The sequence below is a fragment of the Botrytis fragariae genome (assembly GCF_013461495.1).
Source record: "Botrytis fragariae strain BVB16 chromosome Unknown tig00000037, whole genome shotgun sequence".
NCBI classification, from domain to species: domain Eukaryota; kingdom Fungi; phylum Ascomycota; class Leotiomycetes; order Helotiales; family Sclerotiniaceae; genus Botrytis; species Botrytis fragariae.
Window position 1 is genome coordinate 680,175 of NW_023500990.1, and position 27,729 is coordinate 707,903.

The following is a 27,729-nucleotide window of genomic DNA, read 5'->3' on the forward strand; positions in this document are numbered from 1 at the left end:
CCGGTACGAAGAAGACTGACTTGATAATAGGAGCTCTGGCGAATATGAGAGTCAATTTATTAACCTACAGCATGCAGAATATATCAACGCGGCGAAATCTTATCGCTAATCGACGCTGAGCAATTCCGCTTTCATTGTCTCTCCGACATACAATTTTCCATGACATACAAAAGACCGATCAGAGCCTAGTCTCATATATAAAAACAGTTTTCAGTCACAACTAAGATGAATGTCAAATAAAGTCGGAAAAGTCAGGAGGATCGAAAACAATCTTCAAACTCGTTGTTTCTGTTTATTGTATAATTAGATATCAGTGTGCATTGAAAAACGTCGTTGACAAACTGATAGTCGCAATTGTCAGATTACAAAAAGACCGCTTCTTGGATATATCCAAGAAAGTCTAACTTCATATTAAACAAACCTGAAGCAAGAATCACGATTGGTAAACCACAACATCCAATAGCCCGTACTCTTATGCGCAGTCTATCCCAGATCAGGAAATCAATGCACTCGACACTGCATCACGCAAGTGTCCGTCCTCCAGACAAGCAACAAAGATCCACATAGCCTATTCCAATCAAATCATTGGTAGATCGAATGGCTAAGTGGGTCACAAGAAAAGTCCCGCAAAGGGCATCATTCTTTGAGATGTGCAACAAATTGTTTGTTGCGTTTGGTTGTCACATGGTGATGAGGGTATTGGGTGAAGGGAGTTTGGGGTTGAGGTATCTAGGTCGGGTGGAGGATGTCGATTGGTTAGTTGGAAGATGTGTAGGACGAGAATGATGCTGTAGAACAGTTATGCGGTGTTGGATATGTAGTGGAGCGTGTGCATAAAGTGTGAAATGTTATATGAAGTGGACATGATTGGTTTATTTGGTGTTACGGAGGGCTTTTGACTTCCGTTTCCAATCCGACACAATGTTTAAGGAGTGCGTGTAGACTTATCAGTAGTGTAACCTCTCAGCCAGATGGACCACAGGGTACAAACATCAGGAGGAATATTTACCGAACGATTGAACTATGTAGTCTGAAGGGATTCAATACAATGTGATATGCTACGACGTATATGCTGGCTCAATCCACTAGACATGCAACAAACCCATCTCAGTTGCATAAAAGGGCTGTCATTGGACAAAGTAAATAAGGGCGTAGTAATCGTACACGGCAATCTGCTGGCTAGAGTCCACATATACAGTCTACAGACGACAACAAAAACAATGCATATGTGTGGATTTTCAGACATGCAACAAATACATGCTGATCACATGAACGAAGAATTACTGGATAGCGTGATACTGCGAAACCTCTCTCCGTGGATCTAGAAGGGAAAGTTAGTCCTACCGAATACTATGCATGTGCTCTCCATCAACGGCTCTGCTCCACTTGCCCCGTCGTACTAGATGTGCAACAAATCTCTCTTCGTTGTGTAGATGGGTAATGATTGGATATCTAAAAGACAGAATGCACTCTGGGCATCACAGGAATGTGCATGATTCAGCGCACAGCATGGTGGAAATGTCCACCCGATCATCCGCATATGCAGCCTGCATCAGATGTGCAACAAATCCTCACTTCATCACATCCGGAAATGACTATTGGTTTGGATGAAAGAGGAGATTGTGTGTGTAACCTTGTGGAATTAATGTATGCATGAGACAACTATTCTATCCCAAAGGAGAAATACATCTACCTCTCCTCAATACCACATCTGCATAGCCGTAACCACAAAAACATACCCCTTCTCCAAACACACAACACCACGCATCTCCATCTCCATCTCCATTTCCAACCCCCCTTCCCCAAAAAGTCATACTTATATCCTCCTACCTAGAAATAAATCACGCATACACAAATTCAGATTCACATTTAGATTCCCACTCGTACAACTCTATTTCTGACCTGCCACGCCGCAGACCTGCATTTTATGATATATTCATGCATGGAGATGTGCAACAAAGGGGTTTGGTTTTTGGATTGTGTGCACCAATTGTTAGTTTTTCTTCTTGGGGGCTGACTTTGTGCGATGTTTTGTGGGGTTTGGGTGAGTTGAGTTAATTTTTTGGGAGAGAAAGTACTTGGTACCGCGAGGTTGGATGTAGATGGATGGGTAGTAGACTTTTGGGGGGTTGGGTGGTGTGTGGGAATTGTGGAGGGGTTGGAGTAACCTTAGTTATGGAGATTGATATCCGATGCATTGAGTAATAATAGTAGAATGGGAAAGTGTGTGCTACAAGAGGAGATCATTCCTGTATCCCGATATGCAACAATTCCTCTCATATCAGTGTTACATCCATCATTTGTGAGGAATATGTAATGCAAGAAATATTTACCTATGCATATTCGCTTGCATGCGCACCATGGCCGGGTACGTGCATGAAGATGTGCAACAGTTAGGTTTTGCATCACATGAGGTATGATTGGTGGAGGAGACTAATTACACTTGTTGAGAGTATCGATTTGTGAAATTTCGTGATTTTTGTTATAATATAATATGATGTTCATCTTTCAGGGATTGGCACTGTGCGAGGAAAATATGGTATACAGCATCCCCGAGTTTTCAGAGTCGTGATATTTTTAGATGTGCAATAGAGAAATAACGTTCATCAAATACTCATATAGTAAGTATCTAAACAAGCACATCGCTGTACTACATGCGACGGACTGGTGTACATATATCGACACAACATCTCTACTGCTCACTACAGTGGCACAAGTCCACGTGGGGGAATGATTTCAGACTGTCTGATTCCCGAACATTTGGTGAGAATGGGATATCTAGGCAGGTACTTGATATACACATAATTTTGAAGAGATATTCTTACTTCTAGGTACGTAGGTATTCACATCAAGTCATGTCAACCTTACGATAAGTACTTACTCATACGTACCTAGCAGATATATCTGTACGACCTCAACTACCACCTCCTCAATCCAGAAACGAACATGAAGATACCTAGTAAACAGCCAATAAACCAAGAACAGATATAGAAATAGAAAATCGCAAAACACCCACACACACACACACACACACAAACAAACAAGCAAACAATCTCTACTCACTCCAACACCCCAAGATTGGGCCACCAAATAAAAATAAAAATAAAATCTAAAAAGGACTGCACACCTACCTATCTGCAACCCATCCCGATAATCCAACATATCATAACATAATGTAACGTAACGTGACACAACCTCGGAAATCCGCAAATCCCAAGCCGCGATTTTTGCCGTAACCATTTGGGAGGGATTTGAGGTATCCGAGGTAGGCATGGTGAGCCAAGCCAAGAGAAGCGATAGATTATTTACATGTAAGTGTGGCTGGGTTTTCAGCTTGGGAGTTTGATTTATGAAGTCCCGTGTGGATGATGTACTAAGATTGATTGTTTGTTGTGATGGTGAATGATTGATGGTGGTGGTTATTTGGGTAACTCTTGTAGAAATATGGATAAACATGGGTAAATGAATCAAGGACTCGTGAAAAAAATGTGTGGAATGGGAAATCTATTTATATAAATAAGTCAAGTCTGAATACCTCCACATACATACATACATACATACATACATACATGCACCTCACTCATCTCATCACCATAATCATCTCCTTACTCATCCACCCCTCCCCCTCCCATCCTATCCACTCCTCCTCTCCGCAAACCCACAGACCCTCCCTCCCTTCATCTCCAAATTTTGTTGCACATCTCAAATTCCTGAGGGTGTAGAGGAATTCCCACTCATGAAGCGGTGTGCAAGGTCTACACCCCATCTGCACACTCTCAACACCCTATTACAAGTACCATTTGCATGTATGATTTTTCAGCGTGGCTGTTGGATTGTGTATACGTGGCAGTTTGTGTTGCTTTTTTTATTGCGGGATGTGTGTGTTGTTTTTATTGGGATGGGTGGATGGATGGATGGATGGATGGGAGGGTGTGGTGTGGTGTAAGCGAATTTTGTGTGCTGGTGAGTGTGGGTGGTGGTGGTCAGGCTTAGCTTAGGTACGGATGGATGTGAAGAGAATTTCCGCCTCCGCTGAGATATTCCGCTCCTGCGCCGAGGTATGATTATGATATTCATGTGATAATTATTTGAGTTATTTTACTATTGTACTATTGTACCCAATTACTACAATTGGTTCAACGCCAACAAATAACCCATGAAAACAAGATGTCCAAACTTCAGTTATCCATATAAAAATATAAAAATATAAAAAATCACGTGGTGAAATGGAAGATAAAATTCTAGGAAATTATGAGAGGGGAAGGCGTCTAGATTTAAATACTTCCCTCAATCATTAGATGTGCAACAAAACAGTGATTTCTCAAACTAAATCACGAGATATGATGTTGAAGGCTTGAATCAAAACCTGAACTAGACCATGTCACTAAACTTACCGAACAATACAGATCTCAGCCTATTTCTCCATCAGGCAAAACGGGACGATGAATCCTTCCTCAGATTGAGAAGAAAATACTGAGACTTTGAGTGGTCTGAGGAATCAAAGCGACTCAAGAATTTAGAAATCCAAAGCCTTATTCATGGTCTAAAACCTTTTGAAAACTTCAATCCGTTTATATCCAATCTCGTGACATTTAGAGGCTCGGCGAAAAATACGATCTGCAACAAAAACAATAAAGTACGGAAGAATATCGGATGAGATGAAGCAAACATCATGGAGAAGAGTTTCAAAATAAGTCTTTGATTGTTTCGAGTCGATTGTTTGCATTGGTTTGAAGGGAAAGAAACATGAATTAAATGCAATGGTGGAAGAATTGAAGAGAGAATATCCATCTCCGTGAAAGATACTAGGTACTTGGTGGAATCAAAAAGGCTACTCCATCAATTGAGATCAACCCAAACTACTGAAACCATCAAGTATAGAGGCAAACTACCAATATCGTTTTCCCGTGATCAACAACCTTTGAAGGATGATCGAAACACCAGATCGTCAAACTTATAATTCCAAATCCAAGATATTGTCAGATTAGATCAAGTTAATTCCATCATATAATCACAAATAACCCGAGTCAAAACCACAAGCTAGGTGAGTAGCCGGGTTATGAACTTGGGTGTGATCTCCGGTAAGCTCTTTGTTATCATCATTCAATATCTGGAGGATGTTAAAGAAGGGTATGGTTGAGGTTGAGGTTGAGGTTGAGATATCGTCGCTTGAAGATACAATAGTACATACCTACCTAGGTAGTACCTATGGATGAGTAAAGGGCGACGTGCTCCAAAGTTCTGACTCGTTCTCGAGCTCAAAAGCTTTGCAACAAAAGATGACCGGATTTGATGTATTCTCGGCAGATACTTTTGAAAAGGCTCGGTGGTTTCTCATAACAATGTTTGTTTCCACGGTATTGTGAGTAAGCCACAGTTCTCGACGCGTTTTTCGTGTAAGCTTCGAGATCTCGGAATGCCAAGAAGTGAATGACTGTTGTGTAATCAAGGATGTTTTCTCCTGTTCTTGAATCACATGAATCTGTAGAGTTTGTAGAGTTCGTAGAATTCGTAGAATTCGTGAGAGAGAATGTGTCAACCACCTTGAGTGAAATGGATCAATATCAAAAGACTGACGGGTTGTGAACTATCTAGCTGAACGTTTTTTGCTTTAATATTTTGATCAACAATAAATTGAGCCGCGTTTCCCACATGATATTCTGACATGATACTAATCCTATTCACAATTAGTCGAATTTCAAATCCTAGTCATTTTCAAATTGTGTACATAAATGACCAGTTCAACCCCGCTCAAAAGCTTTTCATTTCCATGCACATCACATATCGCACATCGCACATTGAAGAAACTTATTAACCTCGCTCGCTTCCATTGTTTAGGGAATTTTATGGAATTCTCGGAATTATCAACCAATTAAAGTTCGAAGAGATATATGAGTTTGATCAGAGTCCATCATCTATTTGTCTTGATTGTTTGATTTCAACCAATCAATTTATTCATTTGAATACGAAATATTTTTTCATTTCTCCTTGGAACTATTTTCCATTACTAGCCCTCCCTCGGTCTTCTTCTCTTGCTGTTATCGCCTCACTTATTTCACCGCTTTACGATAAACGAACCTCGAAGTCGTATCACAAGTTGATGAAGGAGAAGCTTGAAAGTCTCTGATGAAGAGATCCAATATCTAATATCCACAAGTAAAGAAAGGAAGAAGGAAGAAAGGAAGAAAGGAAGAAAAGAAGAAAAGAAGAACAAAGAAGAAATAATACACCTTCATCCTCTTCGCCTCCTATATAGAACCGAGGGCCTTTCCTTCAAATCAAGAAGGTTGATACATGATTACAATAAAGAAAGAATCTCGAGAGAAGATTGACTCAAAGCTATCTACGTCCTACTGTATGTACTCGTAAGTCGAATTGAGTCCATTACACAAACGAGATATATTTCTTTCAGTACAATACAATACAGTACAGTCAGTACAGTGCAGTACCGGTGCCGGTATATACACGGTGTGCCTAGGTATATACATCTAAATCTTCCAGGAACCAGCTTACGGTCCGGTCCGTACTAGATACCATTCAAAGTGGCAGAAAACAAGAGATCTTCACATCCAAAATCCTTCAAGAGAAAGGAAACTCTTTCAAAGGAAGGCGAGAGGAAGACACCAAGATTTATTCTTTCATTGGTTTCAATCCCATTTTACTATTCGTCCATCGTCCAACGTCCAACGTCCAAAGTCTTTTTCCTGGTCAACACTCTCTACCGTGTTAGCCTTGCATCAATTCGGATAATCTAACCTTCTTAACCTCTTATTCCAGTTTACTCTATACCGAAAATATATTAACGTCAAAAATATTCCTTTCCAAAATCCATTAAAAGGAAAAGAGAAAGGAAGAGAGAAAGGTAGAGAAAAAGGCAAAAGAGAGAAATTAAGAAAGAATACCTGACCTGGGTCAAAAATGGATTCAACTTATACACCTCAATCTCCCGATTTATCAGGTTTCTTACCACCTGATTCCAATCCCAACAAACATCAACAATCCTTTCATCCATTAATCACTTCATCGGGAACTTCATCATTATCATCATATGCACCTCGATCACCGGGGATTCCTCATTTTGGCAATGGTACTATGCCTACACCTACATCGACATCAACAACAACATCAACAACATCAAGCCTTTCTCAACCAATACAACATCTCAATTATCATCCAAGTCAATCAAATCCATCAAATCATTCAAACCATCCAAGATTCACGGCCAATAATCCTGGAAATTTAGTGAATGAATTTCCAGATTATAATACATTTAACACCACAAATCAATATATGCCACCAATTCCCGCATTACCACCTACACATTCTTTCGGAAGTCAAGGAACAACTTTAACCACTACTGCCACTACTGCCACTACGGCCACTACTGCGATAACTCCAACCACGGCTCCACAATTTTACTACCCCTCTCATTCTCATTCTCATTCTCATTCTCATTCTCATTCTCATTCTCATTCGGATTCTTTTTCTCATTCTCACTCTCAGACCATCAAATCAGATTTTGTTAATAATAATAACAATTCACCTATCATTACATCCTCTTCTTCCGCTTCTCATTCACAACCACATTCACAACCACATTCGCAATATCTCGATCAATTCCAAAATACTGAAGCGGCATTATCTTCTCAATCCCCTTACGATCATCGCATCCCTTCGCCATTCAATCTGGGTAATGATCCAGTAGAGATATATCAATACAACAACAACCCTCACAATCCTCTCTACCACGAATCATATACAAATCAACTTGATACCACAACGCGACAACCTCGTCAATCACGCGTCAAACCTCAACCTATTACCGCCGCCCCATTCAATCAATCGCACGCTCCTCAATACCAACCCAATATGTCTTTCGCCATAGCACCCCAACCCCCCGCGGCTCCTCCTTCGAACAAAAATCCAAATCCAGATGGAATAGAAATCCGCACGAAATTTCCCGTCGCCCGCATAAAACGTATAATGCAAGCCGATGAAGAAGTAGGAAAGGTCGCGCAAGTTACTCCGGTCGCAGTATCGAAAGCCTTGGAACTTTTCATGATATCGTTAGTACAAGGCGCGGCAAAAGTCGCGAGGGAGAAGGGAGGAAAAAGAGTGACGGCGGGTTGTTTGAAGAGAGTGGTGGAGGAGAATGATCAATTTGATTTCTTGAGTGAGATTGTAGGGAGGGTTCAAGAGGTTGTGCCGGCGGCGAAGGAGGAGAAGGATGGGGAGGGAAAAAAGAGGAAAGCTTCGGCGGCGAAAAAGGAAGAGGGCAGTGAGAGTGAAGTGGAACCGGAAGTGGATGCGGGTGAACCGAAGAAAAAAGGAAGAGGAAAGGGAAAGGGAGGAAGGAAGAAGAAGGTCGAGGTTGAATCTTGATTGGGAGGTTTCTACCGAGACAAAAGAATACAATTACAATATAACCAGTGTGCGGAATCAATACTTAGGGTTGATAAAAGATCAGTTTGCTTTTAGCTGGATGGATGGATGGATGGACGGGCAAATGGGCGTTGAAAGGGTGTAGCATATACATATCATACAGTACATAAATATATGGTGGCGCTATGCGGTGGACTTTTCGACTCTTCGATTTCAATTTCGATAATTGAGGAGGATATACTTGTGCCTTGTGCCTTGGGACTTGTGGTGCTATGATCTTGGGGATCGGCATGCATGAAGGATTGATTGACTAGAGCTACCTACCTACCTAGGTTGGATTTATATATTATACAATTCTTCACTACTTTTATTTTTGTTTTGTTTGTTTGAAGGTTTTTGTCTGGTGATGTTATGTTATTGTTTTTGTTCTCGCAATTCTTCGCTGTTATGTGTTTGGTGAGTATCTGCCTGGTATTCTTATTTGCATCTCTTTCTCGTTGTATTTAGCTCTGGCTTGGGCTTGGGCTTTGGAAAGAAGGAAATTGATGGATGGCTCTTTACTGCGTGTCTATATGTATGGAGTCAGTCGCGTGAGTAGAGTGGTTGGAGAGGAATGTGGGGGTGGGGTGAGGTAGGATGTATGTATGTGAAGATTAGGAGATGGTAGATGGGAGATGGTAGATGGGAAGGAAAGGGAACGAGAGAGGAGAGGAAGAGGTTAGAGGGTTATATATATGGATTACCTACTCTATTAATCTAATATATAAAATTAGGGAAAGATCGAAGAAGTATAAATGGAAACGAGGGGATTGAAAGTCATAATGGTGAGGAGAAAGGGGGGAGGGAAGGAGGGTTAGTTGGTTGTAGGGGGTTTCCAAGATGGGTGAGTCTTAGAGGAGAGGAGGGAAAGGGATGGTGCATGTTTTGTGTTTTTGTGATGTGATAAGGGATGAACGGAGGACAGGGAAATCTGGGAATGAGTTTGATTCATGGGGTTGGGATTGGGGGGTACGGCTTAGAGATTGGGGTGGTAGGTTGGATGGGAATTGGATTCGATTTATAATTAGACAGGGTGTGTGAAATAAGGATTCGAGACTTTTGGGAATTAAGTTCTCGAGTGAATGGGATGTGGAGTGTGTGTTTCTGGTGGTGGGAAATATTTACCATAAACGGTTCTTGGAAATGGGTCTTTTGGATGGGAGGGTAGGGATTGGGAATGTTTGGTGAGGGGAATGGGGGGCTTGGGACTTGAATTTGGGGGAGGGGTAGGGTATAGTGGAGATGGTGATGGGGAGAGAGGTATGATGAGATAGCTTGGAGGTCGGGAGTTGGGATGAGGTCTGGGCGAAATGGAATGGGCAGTGATGATGATGATGATGATGAGATAATATGTGAGCGACAGTGGTGACTGGAACCTGAGAAAGCAGCGATGAAGATTTTTAGTCGGCGAGGAAACGATGGCATGATAGTTTCTTGATTTGACAGCGATAGACATACCTAGTATTATATATAATTATTGATTTTGCATCATATCATCACTTCTGCTACGTATCAAAGAATCGGTATATCTTCCGCTAAAAATTAGCTTTTAATTTGTGAGTCCCTAGTATGCTAAGTTGACTATTGTGAGGAGTATTATGGTACGCAGTCGTGCAACGGTAGTTGGGGGAGACTTTGTAGTTTCTGTTGATCTCAAAAACGAGGAGAGAAGATGGGATATTTATTTGCAATGTGTGATTGCGATGGGGGATGAGATTCGTGTGATATGGCTCATTGAATGGACAGAGACTCAGAATATGAAAAAAAACTGTTGTGAAGGCGCCGTATGAAAATGGAATATTGATTCGTTACATATGAATGCAAAATACTTGAATTCTTAAAGTGGAGTCATCATGGAATTTGAACGCGCCAGGAGAGCTCATATAAAAAAGGGAAGATCTGCCTTCTTCTTGACATGACATGAGGGAATTTACATGGTAGATTTTCGATGCGGCAATACGTGGGGAGGGATCCAAAGGATATGGCAATACTATTATAGGAAATCGATGTGTAAGTATGTGAAAGATGTTGTGTGGAAGGGAATTATGAGATGAGATTAGGGTATCGAGGTGGCGGAGGTTGTGGTGACGGTGATTGAATGGCAATGATAGACATGATTCATCCGTATACCCTGATAATGAACGTCCCAAACGGTGATTAAATTTCAAGCTATGCAACGGGAGAAGAATTTCGGGACAAAAACATGCGTTTATATGGGACATCGAGGTAGAATCTAAGATGCGAGCAGATCCAGCAGCAGAATCGGCGCAATGAATTTTCCAGGGCCTTCTCTATCTTCTTCAATCGATTCCTGGAGAATGGTGAAAATGAGAACGATTTATAAACTTCCTCGTAGGGAGGTTTCTGGAGGAGGAATGGCGGTGCGAAGTTGAAGTGAGGGGGGCGGAGTGGCAATGAGCATGATTCACCTACACTAACAGATTCTATGGCAGCTCAAGGATAACATGATGCTATGACTCTATAGTAACTAACACCCATTATCAATACCCCTTCAATCCATCTTTTCCATCCGAACACGGTCAGAATTCGAAGTGAATTCTGTTTGGGAAGTATAAATATTCTAATCAAACTGATTCATTATCCACGGACATCATGATCCAATTGGTCGCCAGAGACATAAGGCGAAGTTTCGTGACCTCGAAAAACTCGGAGATATGGCTGTGGATTGAGAGTAAGAAGTGTTTTAGGGTTGGATTTTAGAATACGATTGTTCGTGATGGGGAGAAGAGGGGTAAACTCGATAGATTTGTGACAGCGAGAGTAGATCTGGTAGTGAGAACTAGGAACAACTAGACTCTTGATTGAAAAGTTGATTATCGTATACTTCGACAATAGGAGAGATTGTTATCCACCGTTGACAAACTTTTACCCACCAGCCAGATTATTCATATCTTCCTCCCACCTTTCACCTCCCACCTCCAAGCATCAAGCACTTTGTGCGTGTCGTGTATGCGTTCCTCCACATCCACAGGGTGTCCAGACCTGGATAGTGGACCGTTCATTTTGCACAACTTACATATATTGCTAGAGTGAAAACTGGCTGATATTCACACAATACTATAGGGTTGAGAATGCCCGGTGGAGAAGTAAAATGAGAACATGAAGATGCTAAGCGAATTCTCTAGCGGATGTCGATCACCACGATATTACCAGCATAATCATACGTTGAGTAACTGCTTACACATCTCATGTCCGTGATCTCTGAATTTTAGGTATAAAAGTCCTCTTAGTACCATTCTTTAGCTCATACGCACAAGTTTGGTGAAGAAATGACAGCGACGAGGTGAAAATTGATCGCCAGGTTAACTGGGCTGATTTGAAAAGCGTGGAACTATTCTATGTATCAGATGTAGGATATATTATAGAGGGGAAAATCAAGTGAGTAGATAGCACGAGTTCATAAGCTTTTGTGGATAGCAGAAAAATAGATTGGTGATGAAAACCTTCGGTGAGAATTATATGTATTTACCTAATCTCTTGTCTCTTAATGGCAATGAGACCGAAAAATCGCTATAGGCGCAGTGGGAATCTCCTATAGAGGATTACTGGTTCTAAAACATGAGGTAAAGAGAATAAGTAGTACCTTCACATCGCCGCTTTTCAATACGATCTCCTCGTACACCCACAGGACATTTCAGTAGTGTTCAAGTATTCTACACAGTTGTTGACAAATGTTTCAAAAGGGTAGACGATAGTTTATATATCGTGGAGAGAAAGATTTCGAGACTCAAATTCTACTGTACGAGTAGATAAGTCACTATTCTGAGCGTTGGCGTGCAGAAGCATGGTTGTCTTTTTCGCACATGTTAAATTAGTGAGATTATTCATTTATTGAAAGCAAAACTGCATATAATGTGTTGTGGATTGAATGCTGCAATCCACTGTACAATCTTTGGTCTACATATTATGGGTTAATGTTTATTCAGAATTTGTATAAATAGGGACTCTCATGGTAATATCAAAGTATCAGACCTCGTACAAGCTGACCGACGTGCCTCCACATATACTAAAAAATCTCTATCGGAAGCAAGAAGTGCTTTAGATACAAGGCAAACATAAGGAAGAAAACTTGGTCATAAATAATGTTTAGATGTGGTGAAATGAACAGTGAAATGTTATGATGGCGACAAGGAAGGAGGCTGGTGAGTGACAATCAAATGTGTTATAGTAACAAACTATTCCTCTGTGTGCTTCCTTGAGATAGTGATTGAGTATATCGTCAATGGAGCATTTACAATACCAGAAGTCAATTATTGAAGCACTTGTCAAGCGTTCCAAGTAGCGTCCTCACAAGAATCCATTACGCTGTTTAATATGGCGCAATCGGTTCTTGCCAAATTCCAATTCGCCAGATCATGAAGGCGAAGCTTAAGTGGTAGACTTTGATTTGGAATTGGACCATTGGTCAATTGTCAGCTACTATTCATATTGAGTTTAAGGAAAGTAAGTAATACTGAGCCCGAACTTCTGTGACTTGGGGAATGTGACTGCACAATTCCGGAGGGATTCAACATGCGCGAATTTTTCCTCTCAGCAAGGATTTGGAGTTGTTTGGAGATATCATACTGCGGTTTCGAGCAAAATTATTTTATTAAACACCAGAAACACTTCAGAAACCACCCTTCAGGTGAGACCATTCACACAGTTCTATTGTCCAGTTCCCAATTGCCCAATTGCCCTACCCCACCAAATTTCAATAGTGAATCTGTCCCTTTGGTATATAATTCCAAACAATTGCACCCTCTCAATGAACATCCTAACTGATGGTGCAGTGGTTGGCTCGGCGCGCCCATCGAGTGACTTCTGTAACATCGACTTGGATGATAGCATTGCCACAGACAACGATTTGCAAGGTTTCTGGGCTTCACTCCTGCGGGAGTGAGATTTCTTTTGCCATTGTTGTCGGTTCTCTTTTTTTCTTCTTTTTTGGGGGGAGGGGGGGTTTGAAATTGTAGATCTCTAGGTACTTTTTGAGATATTTGTGGAAGAAAAGTTTAAGCTTTGGAGCTTTCGAGCTAATGTTTTGCTTCTGATTGGGACTTTTTGTTAAGTGATGAGTGGGTCACGAATGAGAAGCGAAAAGTGAGAGCGGGGTTTAAGGGGAGTGAATATAATGGGATGTGGGGTAAGTTATGGAAGTTGTGGCTTTTTGTAAATTGAGAAGATGTGGCAGACATGATTTTAATAATAATACAAATTCATCGTGATATGCAAATAGTCAAAGGGTATGGCGCAAATGATGTAAAGAGCTGTGTCTCCGTGATGAGTCTTTACGTCGAGCATTTCGTGTGAATACCTCACAGTTTAATAACAACCATGTTCAAGTTGTTGAAGTCATCAAAATTCCACAAAATATTTAGTTCGATGATTGAATTTGGCGCCACAGTTCTTAAAAAACTACATAAGAGCGTTTTATCAAGAGCAGTGTTGTTTGATTGGTCTCGAGATATGTAACAGATCGCAAGACCTGGAATTTCTAAATCATGTATTGCAGTATATCATGAAGGCTATCCATATGAAGCTTGCGTATAAAGCCTTACTGCTACTTGAATTCAATCCCAAAAGATGTGTCGCCCTGTTAGGGTATGATTGTAAAGTGTCTGCATCTGGTGATAGCGCTGTCATCGTTAGCTAGCTGGATCCTTTATTTGACCAACTACACGGTCTTGCGCTGATTGTCACGCTTATTCCTTCAGTCTGAAATCTGGTACTCTCGAGTACGATATGATCTTCATGTACCAGACAATCCCAGGCGCAAGATCTGAGATGACTGGGATTAAATCGTGGCTCATCAGACGCTCTGCACCTGATTACGAGATCATGTGATGTCCGTAGCTTAAAGTTCACAAAGCCTCCGCAGATTAGCCTATCACATCTACATCTACAGCTTCAAAGTACAATGATGTCAACCGCTTAATAAAGATTGCCCCTTCGTAGATCAGAAGTGTAATCAAAAGTTCGTTTCAGAAAACAGCACTCGAATATTAGTCATGCACATTTTAACAAATTGTACTCCGAAGGGCGTAGCCCCACTATATGTGCAGTCAGTTGATTATATATCTCCTCGCCTCAACATCAATTATAAGATTTTCTCCAAGTTCCCACGGCATTATCTTCAATTCAGTGCTTCAATATGGGATCTCAGACCCCCGAGGAACATCAACAAATTCCCGATGGTACGGGTTTCGATGGTAAATTACATAATCATGAATCAAAAGCTGACTTCGGAATCTAGCTTCTAACTCCGCCGAGCTCAAACCAGCCAATCAAAATCCGAAACCTAACAAAGGTTCAAGCTCGGCTGATTTGGATCGTGGAATCATCAGCGACGACGATGGTGACGATGATAATGATGGTGTCAAAGAAAGATCTGGGGTGAATGAGCTTTCGTCTAATGGTGAGTTGCGATTTTCCGATCAGCAATCATCCACGACATCAATCTCAATACCGACTAACTATCTGTCTACAGAAAAGAAGAAGAAAAGAAAAAAGCCAAAGAAGAAGAACAGGCAACCAACAGAGCTCAGACAAACCAATCCACCAAGTGTGCTTGTTTCTAGCTTATTCCCATCTGCATTTCCAAAGGGAGAACTTCTGCCATATGAGAATACGTCCCGTATTACGGATGAGGAATCATGTTTCAACTCACGCCTTTGGGACGAAGGTTTTCTTGACGATTATCGTGAAGCTGCAGAGATCCACCGACAGGTTCGTCAATATGCGCAAAAGGAGCTCATCAAACCAGGAGCAAGTCTTTTATCAATTGCCGATGGCATAGAGGATGGAATCCGTGCGTTGTCTGGCCATCAAGGACTCGAAATTGGAGATAGCTTAAAAGCAAGTATGGGGTTTCCCACCGGGCTTTGTCTTAACAATATCGCAGCCCACTGGACACCGAACCCGGGCGGAAAAGATGTTATTCTGAAGAATAGCGATGTACTCAAAGTCGACTTCGGAGTGCAAGTGAATGGTCGCATCGTCGATTCAGCATTTACTGTCGCTTTCGACCATACCTACGACAACCTCCTGGCTGCTGTGAAAGACGCAACTAATACTGGCATTATGGCACGTCACCTTAATTGAAAGCGTTAACTTTGCTTTGGAGTACACAAGCTAATAGGATAATAGTATGCTGGTATTGATGCAAGAATGAGTGATATCGGTGCTGCTATCCAGGAGGTCATGGAAAGTTACGAAGTGGAGATTGGAGGAAAAGTTTTCCCGGTAAAATCTATTCGAAATATTACCGGCCATGACATTCTTCGATACCATATCCATGGTGGCAAGCAAGTCCCCTTTATCAAGAACAAGAATCGAGATAAGATGGAAGAGGGAGAAGTCTTTGCAATTGAGACTTTCGGTAGCACTGGAACGGGTTATCTACGAGATGATGTATGTATCGCACTTCTCTCTCGTTTCTTGATGTCTTGAGGATGTATTCTGATGATGTGATAGGTCGGCATTTATGGCTACGGACGAAGTGACGATGTCGGAAGCCACAATGTACAGCTTTCGTCCGCCAAGGCTTTACTCAAAACCATCGACGCCAATTTTGGAACCTTGGTGTTCTGCCGCCGCTATTTGGAGCGTCTTGGAGTCAGAAATTATCATCTCGGGGTAGGTGACTGATCATCGCCGTTATGCGTTGAGAGATTATTAACAGCTGTGGATAGATGAGACATTTGATAGACAATGGAATAATGGAGTCTTACGCTCCACTTGTCGACGCGAAGGGCTCATATACAGCACAATTTGAACATGTAAGAAAAGTTCTTGCAAAACTATTTTCTGAAGCTAACCATTGGTTCCAGACAATTCTGCTCCACAGTGGTGGTAAAGAAGTCATCAGTCGTGGCGACGACTATTAGGCACTTGCATTCGCACTTGCAATTGGATCATTCATTTTCGTATCTTTCTTTCTCAAGAAGAACTTGAGTATTCAACATACTCATATTCGTTCACCTCAAGCTACCATACCCATGTTCGGATGTCGGTCATTACCCTTGGCATATCTATAGCATTTGTATTCCAGACTAGCTAAAGCACAATTGTGCTTTCCACACATTCTCTTCGTTTCTCTTCTTTTTCAATCTTCCTTTCGGCCGAACACCCGCGGTAATATGATTGCTGTATTCATGAAGTTTGATGATTTGGAATGATGTTATCACAACCCCCGAGCGTCGAAGTATTTCAAATCTTTTATTCCCATTTCCGGACAATGATAAGACTATCTCCAAGATTGTCTCCACTTAAGAGTCTAATCTTACAATGATTAACTTGTTTTCATACTAGTATTGCTCACATACAATCAATACATCTAGATCCACATCTACTATCTATGCCAAGATCTCTATACAAGGGTTGGCTACATCTACCGCATAATCACCAACCAGCATGCACTGGACCCTGCCACACAGATCTGTAGGAATACCGACAAATTTGTGCTGGTGTTATGTGGCAGGGTCTTGCACAGCGATAGAGTGATCTAGAATGCTCATAAACAAACAGCACCTCGCCGTAGATCATCCTTCGTACACGACTCACGTGATGCATAGGATGTATAGTGCCGGTTTACAGTACCGAATGGGAACAATTTTTGATTCGAAGGATGGTGTCATCCTTGTTTAGTGCGCAAGGATGATTATGAATCAAAGGCTGACTGTGGGTACAATTTATGTGCCTATTTCTAGTTGGGGTTCTTTTCTCCAGAATTCTTCTCCAGAATTCTTTTCCAGTTTTCTCACTGTTCTTAGTTTCGATCTTAAACTTAAGCTTAAGCTTAAGATGTCGACATCTATAACATCACTTCGACCTTTCACATTGAACAGAAACTACAAAAATTCACAAAAATTCCAAAAGAGGTGGCCCAATGTGAATGCTTTTTTTTCAGCGGCAAGTAAATTTACTTTGCGTCTTTCGTGTTTGATAACTCTGAGCTTTTAGGAATTGTCATCTCAACCGGAACTTTTGAGTCGTTTGCCATGAGCGAAAACAGCTCGTGCTTTCGAATCAACAGGTCAGGGTAGTTGATTTGACGCTGCGATGACACGAACTTACGATGCATTGGCGTCAACACTTTTAGCAATGTCGCGATATTGATGTAAAGGAAAATGAACAAGATTTATTATTGATTTTTCCCGATTCACACACTTGCACTTCTAGCTTGCGTGTTCATTGTCTGAATACCCAGGTCTTTACCCTCTGCACCGATATTGATATTTAAAATTTCGGTGCCGAAATAAACTCAAATTGCGATATACCCCACGTCCATGATGTGTAGCCCCCACTGCCTTGGCATATATGAGGTAATAATATGCCTGTTGTCAAACATCTTTTTCTTCAACTTTCACATGGTGTTACATGAAGCCGAGAAAAACACCTTTAAAACAAGAAATACTCCACCACTTGCAACATGTGAAAATCGTTAACTGCAGGAACAAGTTAGATAACCAACATGTTAGTTATGAAGTGGAAGGTGGCTTGCGAATAGGTGGGTCTTGTTTCTAAAAGCAATGTGGTCGTTAGAAGTGCCGAAATGATGCGCGAAGTAACATCGTGATAAGATGATCCTCAAGTTGGAAGGTAAGCGCGCAAGTTGCAGGGTATAAGCTTTTGACAAGGGCTGGCAGCGAATGCTTAAAAAAAGAACATGCTCGGCTTCACACCAAAAAAATTTGTAGTTCAAAATGCATCGAGATCAGTAAGTGTAATAGAAATTGATGTGAGGGGTCGTGCAAGTTCTTACTTGTTGGATAATTCAGTTCTACGAATTCAAAACTGGTTGTTCCAACGCAAAGATCAGATGTTATTGAAGTGCCTAAGTAAGGACTCCGGAGCCTACAAGGTTGCCATCCTACATGGTGTTCACTCCCCCGTAACTTCTTGACTACTGTCAATCGGGACTTCTGCTTCAAGTGTTTTGGTTCGCCGTGAATATATGTAGATCTACCTCTCGTAACAACGTATTATTGTCTTGCGCTGCAAGAGCGGACGTAGAAACTAAATTGAAAGGATTCAAAGGAACGTCTAAGCTCAACTGGCAAGCATTATTCAACATAACGGTAAAATTTGTGCTCGAACAGAATAGGACAAGTGCTTCTTGTGCCTTACGCACATGTGAACCAGGATAATGTGCAGAGGTCCGACCCGGTAGCGCAAGGGAAGTTCCTCCAGCAAATTTTTTTGACTCGAGAACAACACTTTGACGGGGTTGGTTGATATCCTATTAAACTAGGAGGAAGCGCTGGCAAGAGCTTTATCTCCTTCCTACAATTCGACCTTGTAGCTTGGCGTCCAAAGGAGCAGAAGGAGACGTAGATAGAGATAGTATCTATCGGGCAAAAGAAGCTCCACTTCCGCAGCACCACTATGATATGAAACTGGATATCATAGACAATGAATTATTGGTTGATATGACGTGGTGAGTGGCGAGAAGAAGTTACTGAAATGGAGGGTAACATTGTGAGCACGTTTCCACCCTGTCTCGACGGGGGTACTCCTTCAGGTGGTCGAAGAAGATATCAATCTCGTACCACCATTGTATAGAATGATAACAGCGTCGGAGAGAGCGAAGGTGGAGATGAACTATTGGGATTGGGTCTCATTAACTCCTCTTATCCAAATCATACTTCATTATACATTCTCGTCGCATAAGTCTTCACTAGCACCTAGTGAAACCCTTACCCTGCTCCATCTGGACTTCCTAATGGAGCGTTCGGAGTCCTCCTTTTCAGACGGAAACCATATTGACTATTTCGTCATGGTCTGCTTGAGGACAGACCAAAAACTTTATATATACTCTCATCTTGCGAGCTATTCAACACATCCAGTTCTCTTTGGAAGTATCAGATTTAGCACTTGCTTTCCAGATCCAAAGTCGTTCTACTTCATACGCTTTCCAACATCTGATTCCAGCAAAGACGTTTTTTTTATTATCTTCTCCCGAGGACTCCCTCAGTGATCAATTTATTGCAACTCAACAACTTCTTCTGCCATTAGCTGTTGCATCCACAGATTTGCAAGATGGGAGAACCAGAAAAGATGGTTGAGTCGCCAGACGTTCGTAGTCTGACGGACTCAAGCGATACTAGCGAAATGAAAGAACTACCACCGTCGCCATCCTCTCGCAGCATAGCAGAATCGGATAGTTCTGGAGGCTCAAGCTTGATGAAAGTATCCGTGGATCCCAAAATTCTGGAAGATGTTGCAAGACAATCTGCCACACCTATCTTGAGATTTTATCGTTTCATCACCTCCGAATATCGACTTTTATTTACAATCGTGTTTTGTCTCAATTTGGGAGGCGTCGTGGGATTCCTGTACCAATGGGCTACAAATGGAACACCAAGTCAAACAACAGCTGCTTTAGCAACCTCAATCAACCTTGTTGTCGCAATTGTCATTCGGGAGGAGCATGTCATCAATCTTTTGTACACCATCTTTGCATCTGCGCCAAGGTCATTCCCCCTATGGCTTCGCAGACGTATGGGAAAGATCTACCACTTGGGAGGTCTTCATTCCGGATGTGCTTCAGCCGCGACATTTTGGTTCATTCTCCTCTCTATTGAAAGTAGCTGGAGGGGACCATACAACGCGGAAAAGATCATCTTACTCATTATCATCTACATCTTGGATATTCTTCTCATTTCAATGATCGTTATGGCTCATCCATCTATTCGTGCAAAACTTCACAATAGCTTTGAAATCATCCATCGATTTGCAGGATGGTCAGCACTCGCTCTGCTATGGACTCTTACCGTACTCACTAGCGATCTTCAGCGACCAGTAACTCAGAAATTGTCAAAGGCATTACTAGTGAACCCAAATATGTGGCTCCTCGCTGTCGCCACAGGGAGTATCATTATGACGTGGCTCAATTGCCGAAAGATTAAAGTTCAATCAGAACAACTCTCAACTCATGCATTGCGCGTCTATTTCGACTATGTTACTCCTTCGCCGGGAACAACTATCCGTATATCCAGCAGTCCTCTCTTCGAATGGCATGCATTCGCCACAGTCGCAGATCCCAAAAGAGATGGTTTCTCCCTCATCATCTCGAACGCAGGTGACTGGACAAAAAAGTTGATAAATGAGCCACCAAAGGAGATTTGGGCTCGTCGCACGCCCACATGTGGTGTTTTAAGAATCGCTCCCATGTTCCGAAGCATTTTGCTTGTAGCTACCGGTTCAGGAATTGCACCATGCTTACCAGTAATTCTTGCACAACAAACCCGAATTAACCTCTTTTGGTCAACTCGAGATCCATTGACGACTTATGGTGATGAAATCGGTGGCATTATCAAAGCACTAGGACCTAATGCATACATCCACAATACGACAACAATGGGAAGACCCGCGACACTTCCTCTTGTGATACAACAGTATCGGGATACTCAGTCGGAAGCCGTTATTGTAATTTCAAATCCTAAATTGACGATAAAACTCGTACAGGATTTGGAATATCTTGGAATTCCAGCCTTTGGTCCTATCTGGGACTCATAGAAGAAAGACTGGACATCATCAATTCCGCACCTCCGCACCTCTCTTCAGCCGCCCTAGTACGACTGGATATCACGATAATGAAACCATGAGCTGTGAATTTTTATTGATTAATTTAAGCCCCGAAGGAGGGCATTCTTTCGTTTGTTATGGCGTTTGTTGAATTTGGTTCTCCTTTTCATACGATATACGACTTAATCTAGGTTTCTGAATCTTTTTGGGACATAGAAGGACGGAGTAGGAAAAGTGCAAGTACACGTTAGTCAATTAGATCAATAGAATAGATTATCCTTATCGCTCGTCTTGACGTCTGTCCAATACTTTGCTATTTTCTGACAACCTGATACCGGAGTTTCGATACCGGATTGGCCTTGTCTTCCCGTCATATGTATGCAGCTACCTAGGTAGGTACCCATCTTTCTTCAACGCCATCTCACAACGGCAGGGAAGAAATCCAAGCCAGTGATCACAGAGCAAAATTACACGTGCGTGACAGGTGTATGTTGGAATTTCCAGACTCAAATATGTAAATATGTGTATGAAAAAATAATACAATCTAGATTGACGGGGGTGGTCGCTTTTCCAGGCGCATTTGGTGAAGTTGTGAAGAAGAAAAAGATGTAAAGGAGATGGAATTGAAGCCAGGCAGAAAGAATTAGAAATTCATGTTGTGGCTACCTGATCCCACCATGTCCGCTAGTGCTGCAACTCAAGGCTAGGTAGAACTATGTATGCACGGACCATATCATGTCGTGATCAAAATATTGAAGCTCTCTATTCAGCCTCACACCTCACTCGCACTTCACTCAGATTTCACTCCCACTTCACTCACAATGAATTATCACGATCCTCGCCCTTAGAGTTTACTAAAGTGGATTCTATATCAAAAGCAATCCGCTGTTCTTAGCACTGAGGGAGGAACTAAACAGCACCCAAAACTAAGCGATGATGGCGCAAGAAAATGGGGCGGCACTGTAAGATACTTATCCGGATAGTACACTCTCCAGATTCAGACGATAAGACTGATTGTTGAAATTTGATTAGCTGTTGAACGAATGGTACGGAGTAGTGGAATTATTATTTGGAATCGATCTTTGAAGAAAATTCATGGCATGCAAGCCATCGATCCTGAGAAGGATCCTAATCCTTTCGTTTCACGTGATCCAACTCGTCAGTTGTGGGTCTTCCCCCCTGTTTATCGCTTCTTCATGGAGCTTTCGGAGGAAGATAGTAAATATAGATAGTAAGTATAGCGGAGACTGAGAGCGAGAATACATCTTCAGCTAAAGCCGAAACCGAGTATCCTTGGCTGGTTACCTGCGGCTTGTTCCAGGCGCCGAGCATGTACTTCCATTCAGTGCATGGAACGATTAGAATGGACTGCTGAAATCGTATGATTTCTTGTGGAAAGGAAAGTTGCAGTCACAGTGGCTTCATTTCAATTTCAATTATTCTTCTCCGGAGCAAAAACGTACTCTATAGCTTACGTTCCACACTTCTCGTCATACATTATCGTTTCGACAACCTTCAACGGAATCAAGTACAGAGTAGGATTATCGTCAAATTTGGCATGCACTGAGACCGAAACTCCATTGAGTTTCTGGATGTTCGACTAGATCACCTATCATTGAGCATTGTGGGAATTGTACAGCAAGTGATATGATTCGCTGACAATGTAACCTTGTGCATAGCTTAGATCGTATTATTCTTCTATCTGAGATCTCGGTATTGGGACTACAGTTCATGCCTCAGTCTTCAAATGATTGCGACTGGCAAGATCTTTAAACCTAAGGAATCATCTCAATGGATAGTTCTCACTAGCGTGAGGGGAGTTTCAATAAGATGAAGTCTTGATAGCGCTGATCGTCCTTCATATGTTAGTGTATTCAGGAGTTCCATGAGAAGAAATTGACCTGCCACTTGCGATCTGGAGGCGCCTCGGATTCTTTGGGCTCACATGTTCATATTCTGTTTATTGTTGCGAGCAAAGCTTTGAGAATTGAGTTTTGATTTCACATCATGTGGTTGTTTTATTAGATCGTCGTTGAAATTCCTGCGTAAACCAATAGCATTGTGAAAGCTTCGCACACATTTTTGGTCGAATGCATTGTAGATTTCACTTTTTGTTTTGCGGTCGCTACTTTCTAGGAAGTTTCATTTCAAATCATCATTAGCAACGCGCAGTGCGCATTTTTATCAAGGCTTTTCGTAAACATATATTGTTCGGTGAACATATGAGATTTACGACAAAGTATCTTTGATGCATATTGACTTATCTCGATTATATCCATGCTTAATGGTACTGCATCGTCATGAATACCACAGTTGTTGATGATTGTTTCAAATATATGGTTGCGACTCTGCACCGCTACAGTATGGGTCGTCGGTCTCATTGGAAAAATGTCAGTCACCGTTGTTCCTACGTGCCTTGATTTTGAAATGTAGAAAACTAAAACTTAAATCAGTCAAATCGTAGATTTTCTCGTCATATAAATAAACTACAACCATCAAGAAGAGCTTGAGTAGGAGCCTCGACTTGATATCTAGTGCATGTAGTAAGAACCATCCATACAAATCCACAGCGACGCCTGCATCTTCTCTATTCAGATCGCAATTACATTTTGTGTTTTAGGATTAAACACGTATTTCGTACACGGAGATGATACTTGGTTAAACTAAACGATGTTTTACACCTTAAAATCTCGAAGAAATGTATGTCGCCGTACACCTTCCGGCGTATTCAGAAGGTAATGAATTACCACGAGGTTTCCAGCATTATGTACAATGGCGATAATGCAAGCATATGGACAGCCTATATGAATATTTGAGAACCAATTCATGAGACCAGACTGCAAGCACTAGACCACGCCATTCCGTTGAAGCTAACTGCCTTAGCTCAATGTGATCAATAGACTCTGGCTCTCGTCTCAGAGACACTCCTCTAGCCTTCTTTTCGCCATGAAATGCTCTCTATCTTCAAAGTCATAGTAATGGGACTATTGAATCCATAGCAAATCATGTACATTACCGTAGTTATTCACATGGCGAAATGGTTTGATACCAATGATATTCATATTCACCAATTGATTACAAGAAGTAACCGCTATCAGGACGGCAATTTCAGAATCCGACTTTTGAAAAGTCAGGATTTCCTTCAGCAAGTGCAGAAAGCATTTGAAATTCGAGCGGCGGAAGAAAACTGCCTGGATAAAAATTGATTCATAATAAAATCGCTCCTTCGGCAAGAAATTAGTATATTTTTATGTTGCTCACTTTCCACCTGTATAAGACATCTGTACATCACTAGAATTCAGATAGACTGCCCATACACGCATGACTGCATGGTAAGCTTCATTCAGAGAATCACATAAATCTATGTTCGCGGCTCTTCAGAGCATTTTCACAAGTACAGCCTCCAATTCGGAGCATTCTATGCGTTCTTTGCTTGCTTTTGATATCACGATTCCGCACACGTCGCCAAATCAAATATACAAAATGGAAGAAAGATCCTCCAGACATACTAGGTGAGGCTAAGAAATCCTGTCTCAATCAGTAATTTTTTACAACACTTCACTTCTCCATGAACGTGTTTTCTCGCGGACATAGCACCTTCTCAAATCAAACCAGCATGGCACCACAATATCTGCAAGCGACCCTCTCTATTTCCCAATACATTATTTTTGATATTCAATCACGCAATTCCCCTCCTACATGGCGTGATAGACGACGTGTTCAGCCCTACAGCCCTATGATGATTATTTCAAGTATTATCCCAGTTCCTTACGCCTCTTAATTCGACGTCGATTCTTATCTCTTCGAAAGGGATATTGCCTTTGAATGTGATGTTTTCCTCGTCTCAAAACTCAATGTTTATATATTCTAAAAATTGCCCTAACGTGTACATACTAGACACGGCACTAAACTGAACTACAGCCCCCGAGTTCTCCTCAAACATTGCATGCTTCTGATCACTCGACCCCGCACACTCAGCATTATTTTCGCCTCTTAATTTGACTTTCCAATGGTATTCCAATATTATGTCAGTTCCCGAAAGCACGAAATCGAAGGGACCAGATTGCTACCTCTGCAAGCCCCCCAGCCGAGATTTCACCCCCGAAAAACAGCTTGTTGATAAATCTACCCACGAAGTTGAAGTACGAAATCAGGATAGAGTCAAAATAATCAAACAGAATCAAGTTGTCAAATATGGTAAGCTATGTCAATGAGAGTTCGGATAGTATCCCACCAGAGAGTTTTTTCAGGAAGGGGAAAGATCAGTCTATTGATCAGATTTATCATCATGTCATGGATGTTTAAGAGGGTAGAGAAGGATTGTAGCCATTAAGTCGACGAGTGATACGACTGAAGGACACACAGAGAGTGGTGGCTCCGGGTGGAGAGAATGTATTTACACTGTAACGCGAAAATATGCGTACCGGCTTCAAGACACTTGAAAATATCGTCATATCTGCTTAGTACCACTCAAACGTATTTCAATTCTGCCATTTGAAATTATATTGTGCTGTGCTCAACGGATTATTCCATGATTTACAAAGTCCAAAGTTCCCCCCCCCCCAAAACTCAAGAGCAAGCGAGCTTTGGAATCTCCTCAATGAAACGCACCAAACACGATGATCAGTTGGAAGATTACAACTTACCATTCTCACAATCTACGGCAATCCTAGGAATAATTTCCCATCATTGCCATTCCCATTGCCCGACATCGGGAATACACAAAAGTATGCTCCATCCCCTCCAAGAATCATGCCGAGTCGGCCGAAAGTATAATGAAGCCAAGATTAATATATTAACGATCAGCCCGAATGTCGTTATGTAAACTTGGAAGAGATACTTGGCTCCCTGGTTGACAATTGTGTTTCGCTCGTACCTATACGCGATTCATAGGGCCTGAGCAAACCCTTGATCGTTAATTCATCCGTTATTTCAATCTTCGATGATCTCGGGAGTTGTGAAATCAATGTAAATTGACAGTTCTTGGCATGACCAAGGATAGATGGAGTTGCGAATCGCAATCTTCTTCTGCTGATAAGGTTAAGACAGACCTTGATGGGGGTTGATTTTCAAGGTTGGACCCCAGGTCCTAACGTTTCAGATGTGACCCTCAAATAGAATATCAGATGATGATGCTGATCGACCGTTTATACTTTGGTACCCACAAGACATTCGGAGGACTGTGAGGTGTGATTGACTCCGGATGTCTTGGAATTTATTATGTTCTCATGCCATTGAGCTGTGAGCAGTCTAGAATGGAGAGACTAGGAGAGCTAAACCGGGGAAATAGACTCAGTAAACAGAAGGTTAAAATTCCGAAACAGAACGTCAATACATAAATAGACATCAAACGTAGAACACCTACTTGAGTATTTCGAAAACGTACCTATCATCCCTCAAGCACATCGAGATTCGAAGAGAAAGCGAAACTCAAGTACATTAACAATCCGATCTTTACCATTTGAATCGTTGACAGATTTCGTAACGCCCCCTGAGTCGTAAGCCAAGCCGTCATTCATATTGTCTTTCCCCACTAACCTTAAATGAGGTCTAATCCCCTTCGACGAAACACAACATATCTAATAAATACAACAACACAACAACAACAATAACTATAACTATAATACATGAATATCTAAAACCGGTAAGATTGTCTCCGTGATAGTTACATGTACAAAGTAAGAAGTTTATTGTTTGCCGGCACCCGATTAATAATCCCAACATCCCCCATTCTAACCTCAATAACGTTGTAACAGATTAATGAGCTATTCAGCGATTCCTCGTCCAAATTTATTCCTCTGAAACTTTTGAACCGTGAAACTACAAGGCCACAATAAGATCATCAGCAAAAGAAAGCTTCTCATGTCCGATAAATGCACGCTGATATTGACACAAATAAAGGCATGAAATCAGATCCTTGAATATTACCCAAGATAGAATAGTCATGATTCGTGATCAAGCTTTCAAGCATCCTTTCCCGAAGCCGGGGGTCAGCCATACCAACCGGTACTTAGTCTCTTGGCGATTTTAGAGAAAGAGAGAAAAAGATCGGAACCTTAATAAAATTCTCCATTCTTTTCTTCTGGACGCGTACCGACTCCAGAGTTGAGGAAAAGAAGACCGCATGGAATCATGGAATTCACATAGATCCACTTTTTGTTTAATGAAGAGTGATCTCAATTATTCTTGAATGGGTTCTGAGTGCTATCACTGGATATCATGGACGATAAATTTCGTTTGGATTATCGGGAGAAAATACGCAGGGTACCATATTAGCAAATCATTCATGTATATGATACGCGCTCTCGAATATCTTCTACTTGGATGAGTTGTACAAATAAATGATAAAGGGGGCGAATTGTTTCTTAATGTTTTTAAGTTTTTGAGGCTCAGATAATTCGTACTGCGGAAAGAGGGATGTACGCACGAATGTTACGCGCAGGTAGACGCTCCTTGTGTTAGTTTTGGAACATCCTTCTAGGCCTACCAGAATTTCCTCCATCACAAGTCACGACATCCCAGTATTTTATTTTCTCCTTTCTAGCTGGCAGCTGCTGCTTTCCAGTAATTGTGGCTAGACCAGGTACCAAAGAACGGTAAAGATAGATAAAATATCAGTTCAAGGATATGCACGGTTGTCTACAACTTCTAGTGAAGATAGTCTGGAATTTCCCTCCAGAACTCACAGACGAACGCGCGCTTCCCGTCAATCCAATATTCATCCCAATCTCCTGAAATATCCAGCACCCCCACAATTCCTCCCTATATCTCTCCACC

General features: G+C 41.6%; 3 protein-coding genes across 3 annotated transcripts; all 3 read left to right on the forward strand.

Annotated features, from left to right (window-relative positions):
- Positions 1-6,918: 6,918 nt before the first annotated feature.
- Bfra_011550 (putative cbf nf-y family transcription protein) lies at positions 6,919-8,382 on the forward strand (the record flags this gene model as incomplete). Its single annotated transcript, XM_037341877.1, has 1 exon — positions 6,919-8,382. One exon carries the CDS (start codon positions 6,919-6,921, stop codon positions 8,380-8,382), a length of 1,464 nt encoding a protein of 487 aa, XP_037194734.1.
- Positions 8,383-14,575: 6,193 nt separating this feature from the next.
- Bfra_011551 (putative methionine type protein) lies at positions 14,576-16,310 on the forward strand (the record flags this gene model as incomplete). The annotated part of the gene is made up of 7 exons (XM_037341878.1): positions 14,576-14,618; positions 14,678-14,839; positions 14,912-15,507; positions 15,571-15,834; positions 15,898-16,059; positions 16,116-16,202; positions 16,254-16,310. 7 exons carry the CDS (start codon positions 14,576-14,578, stop codon positions 16,308-16,310), a joined length of 1,371 nt encoding a protein of 456 aa, XP_037194735.1.
- Positions 16,311-19,464: 3,154 nt separating this feature from the next.
- Bfra_011552 (putative nonribosomal peptide synthetase 12 protein) lies at positions 19,465-20,943 on the forward strand (the record flags this gene model as incomplete). Its single annotated transcript, XM_037341879.1, has 1 exon — positions 19,465-20,943. The coding sequence occupies one exon, from the start codon at positions 19,465-19,467 to the stop codon at positions 20,941-20,943; it is 1,479 nt and encodes a 492-aa protein (XP_037194736.1).
- Between the last annotated feature and the right edge of the window lie 6,786 nt (positions 20,944-27,729).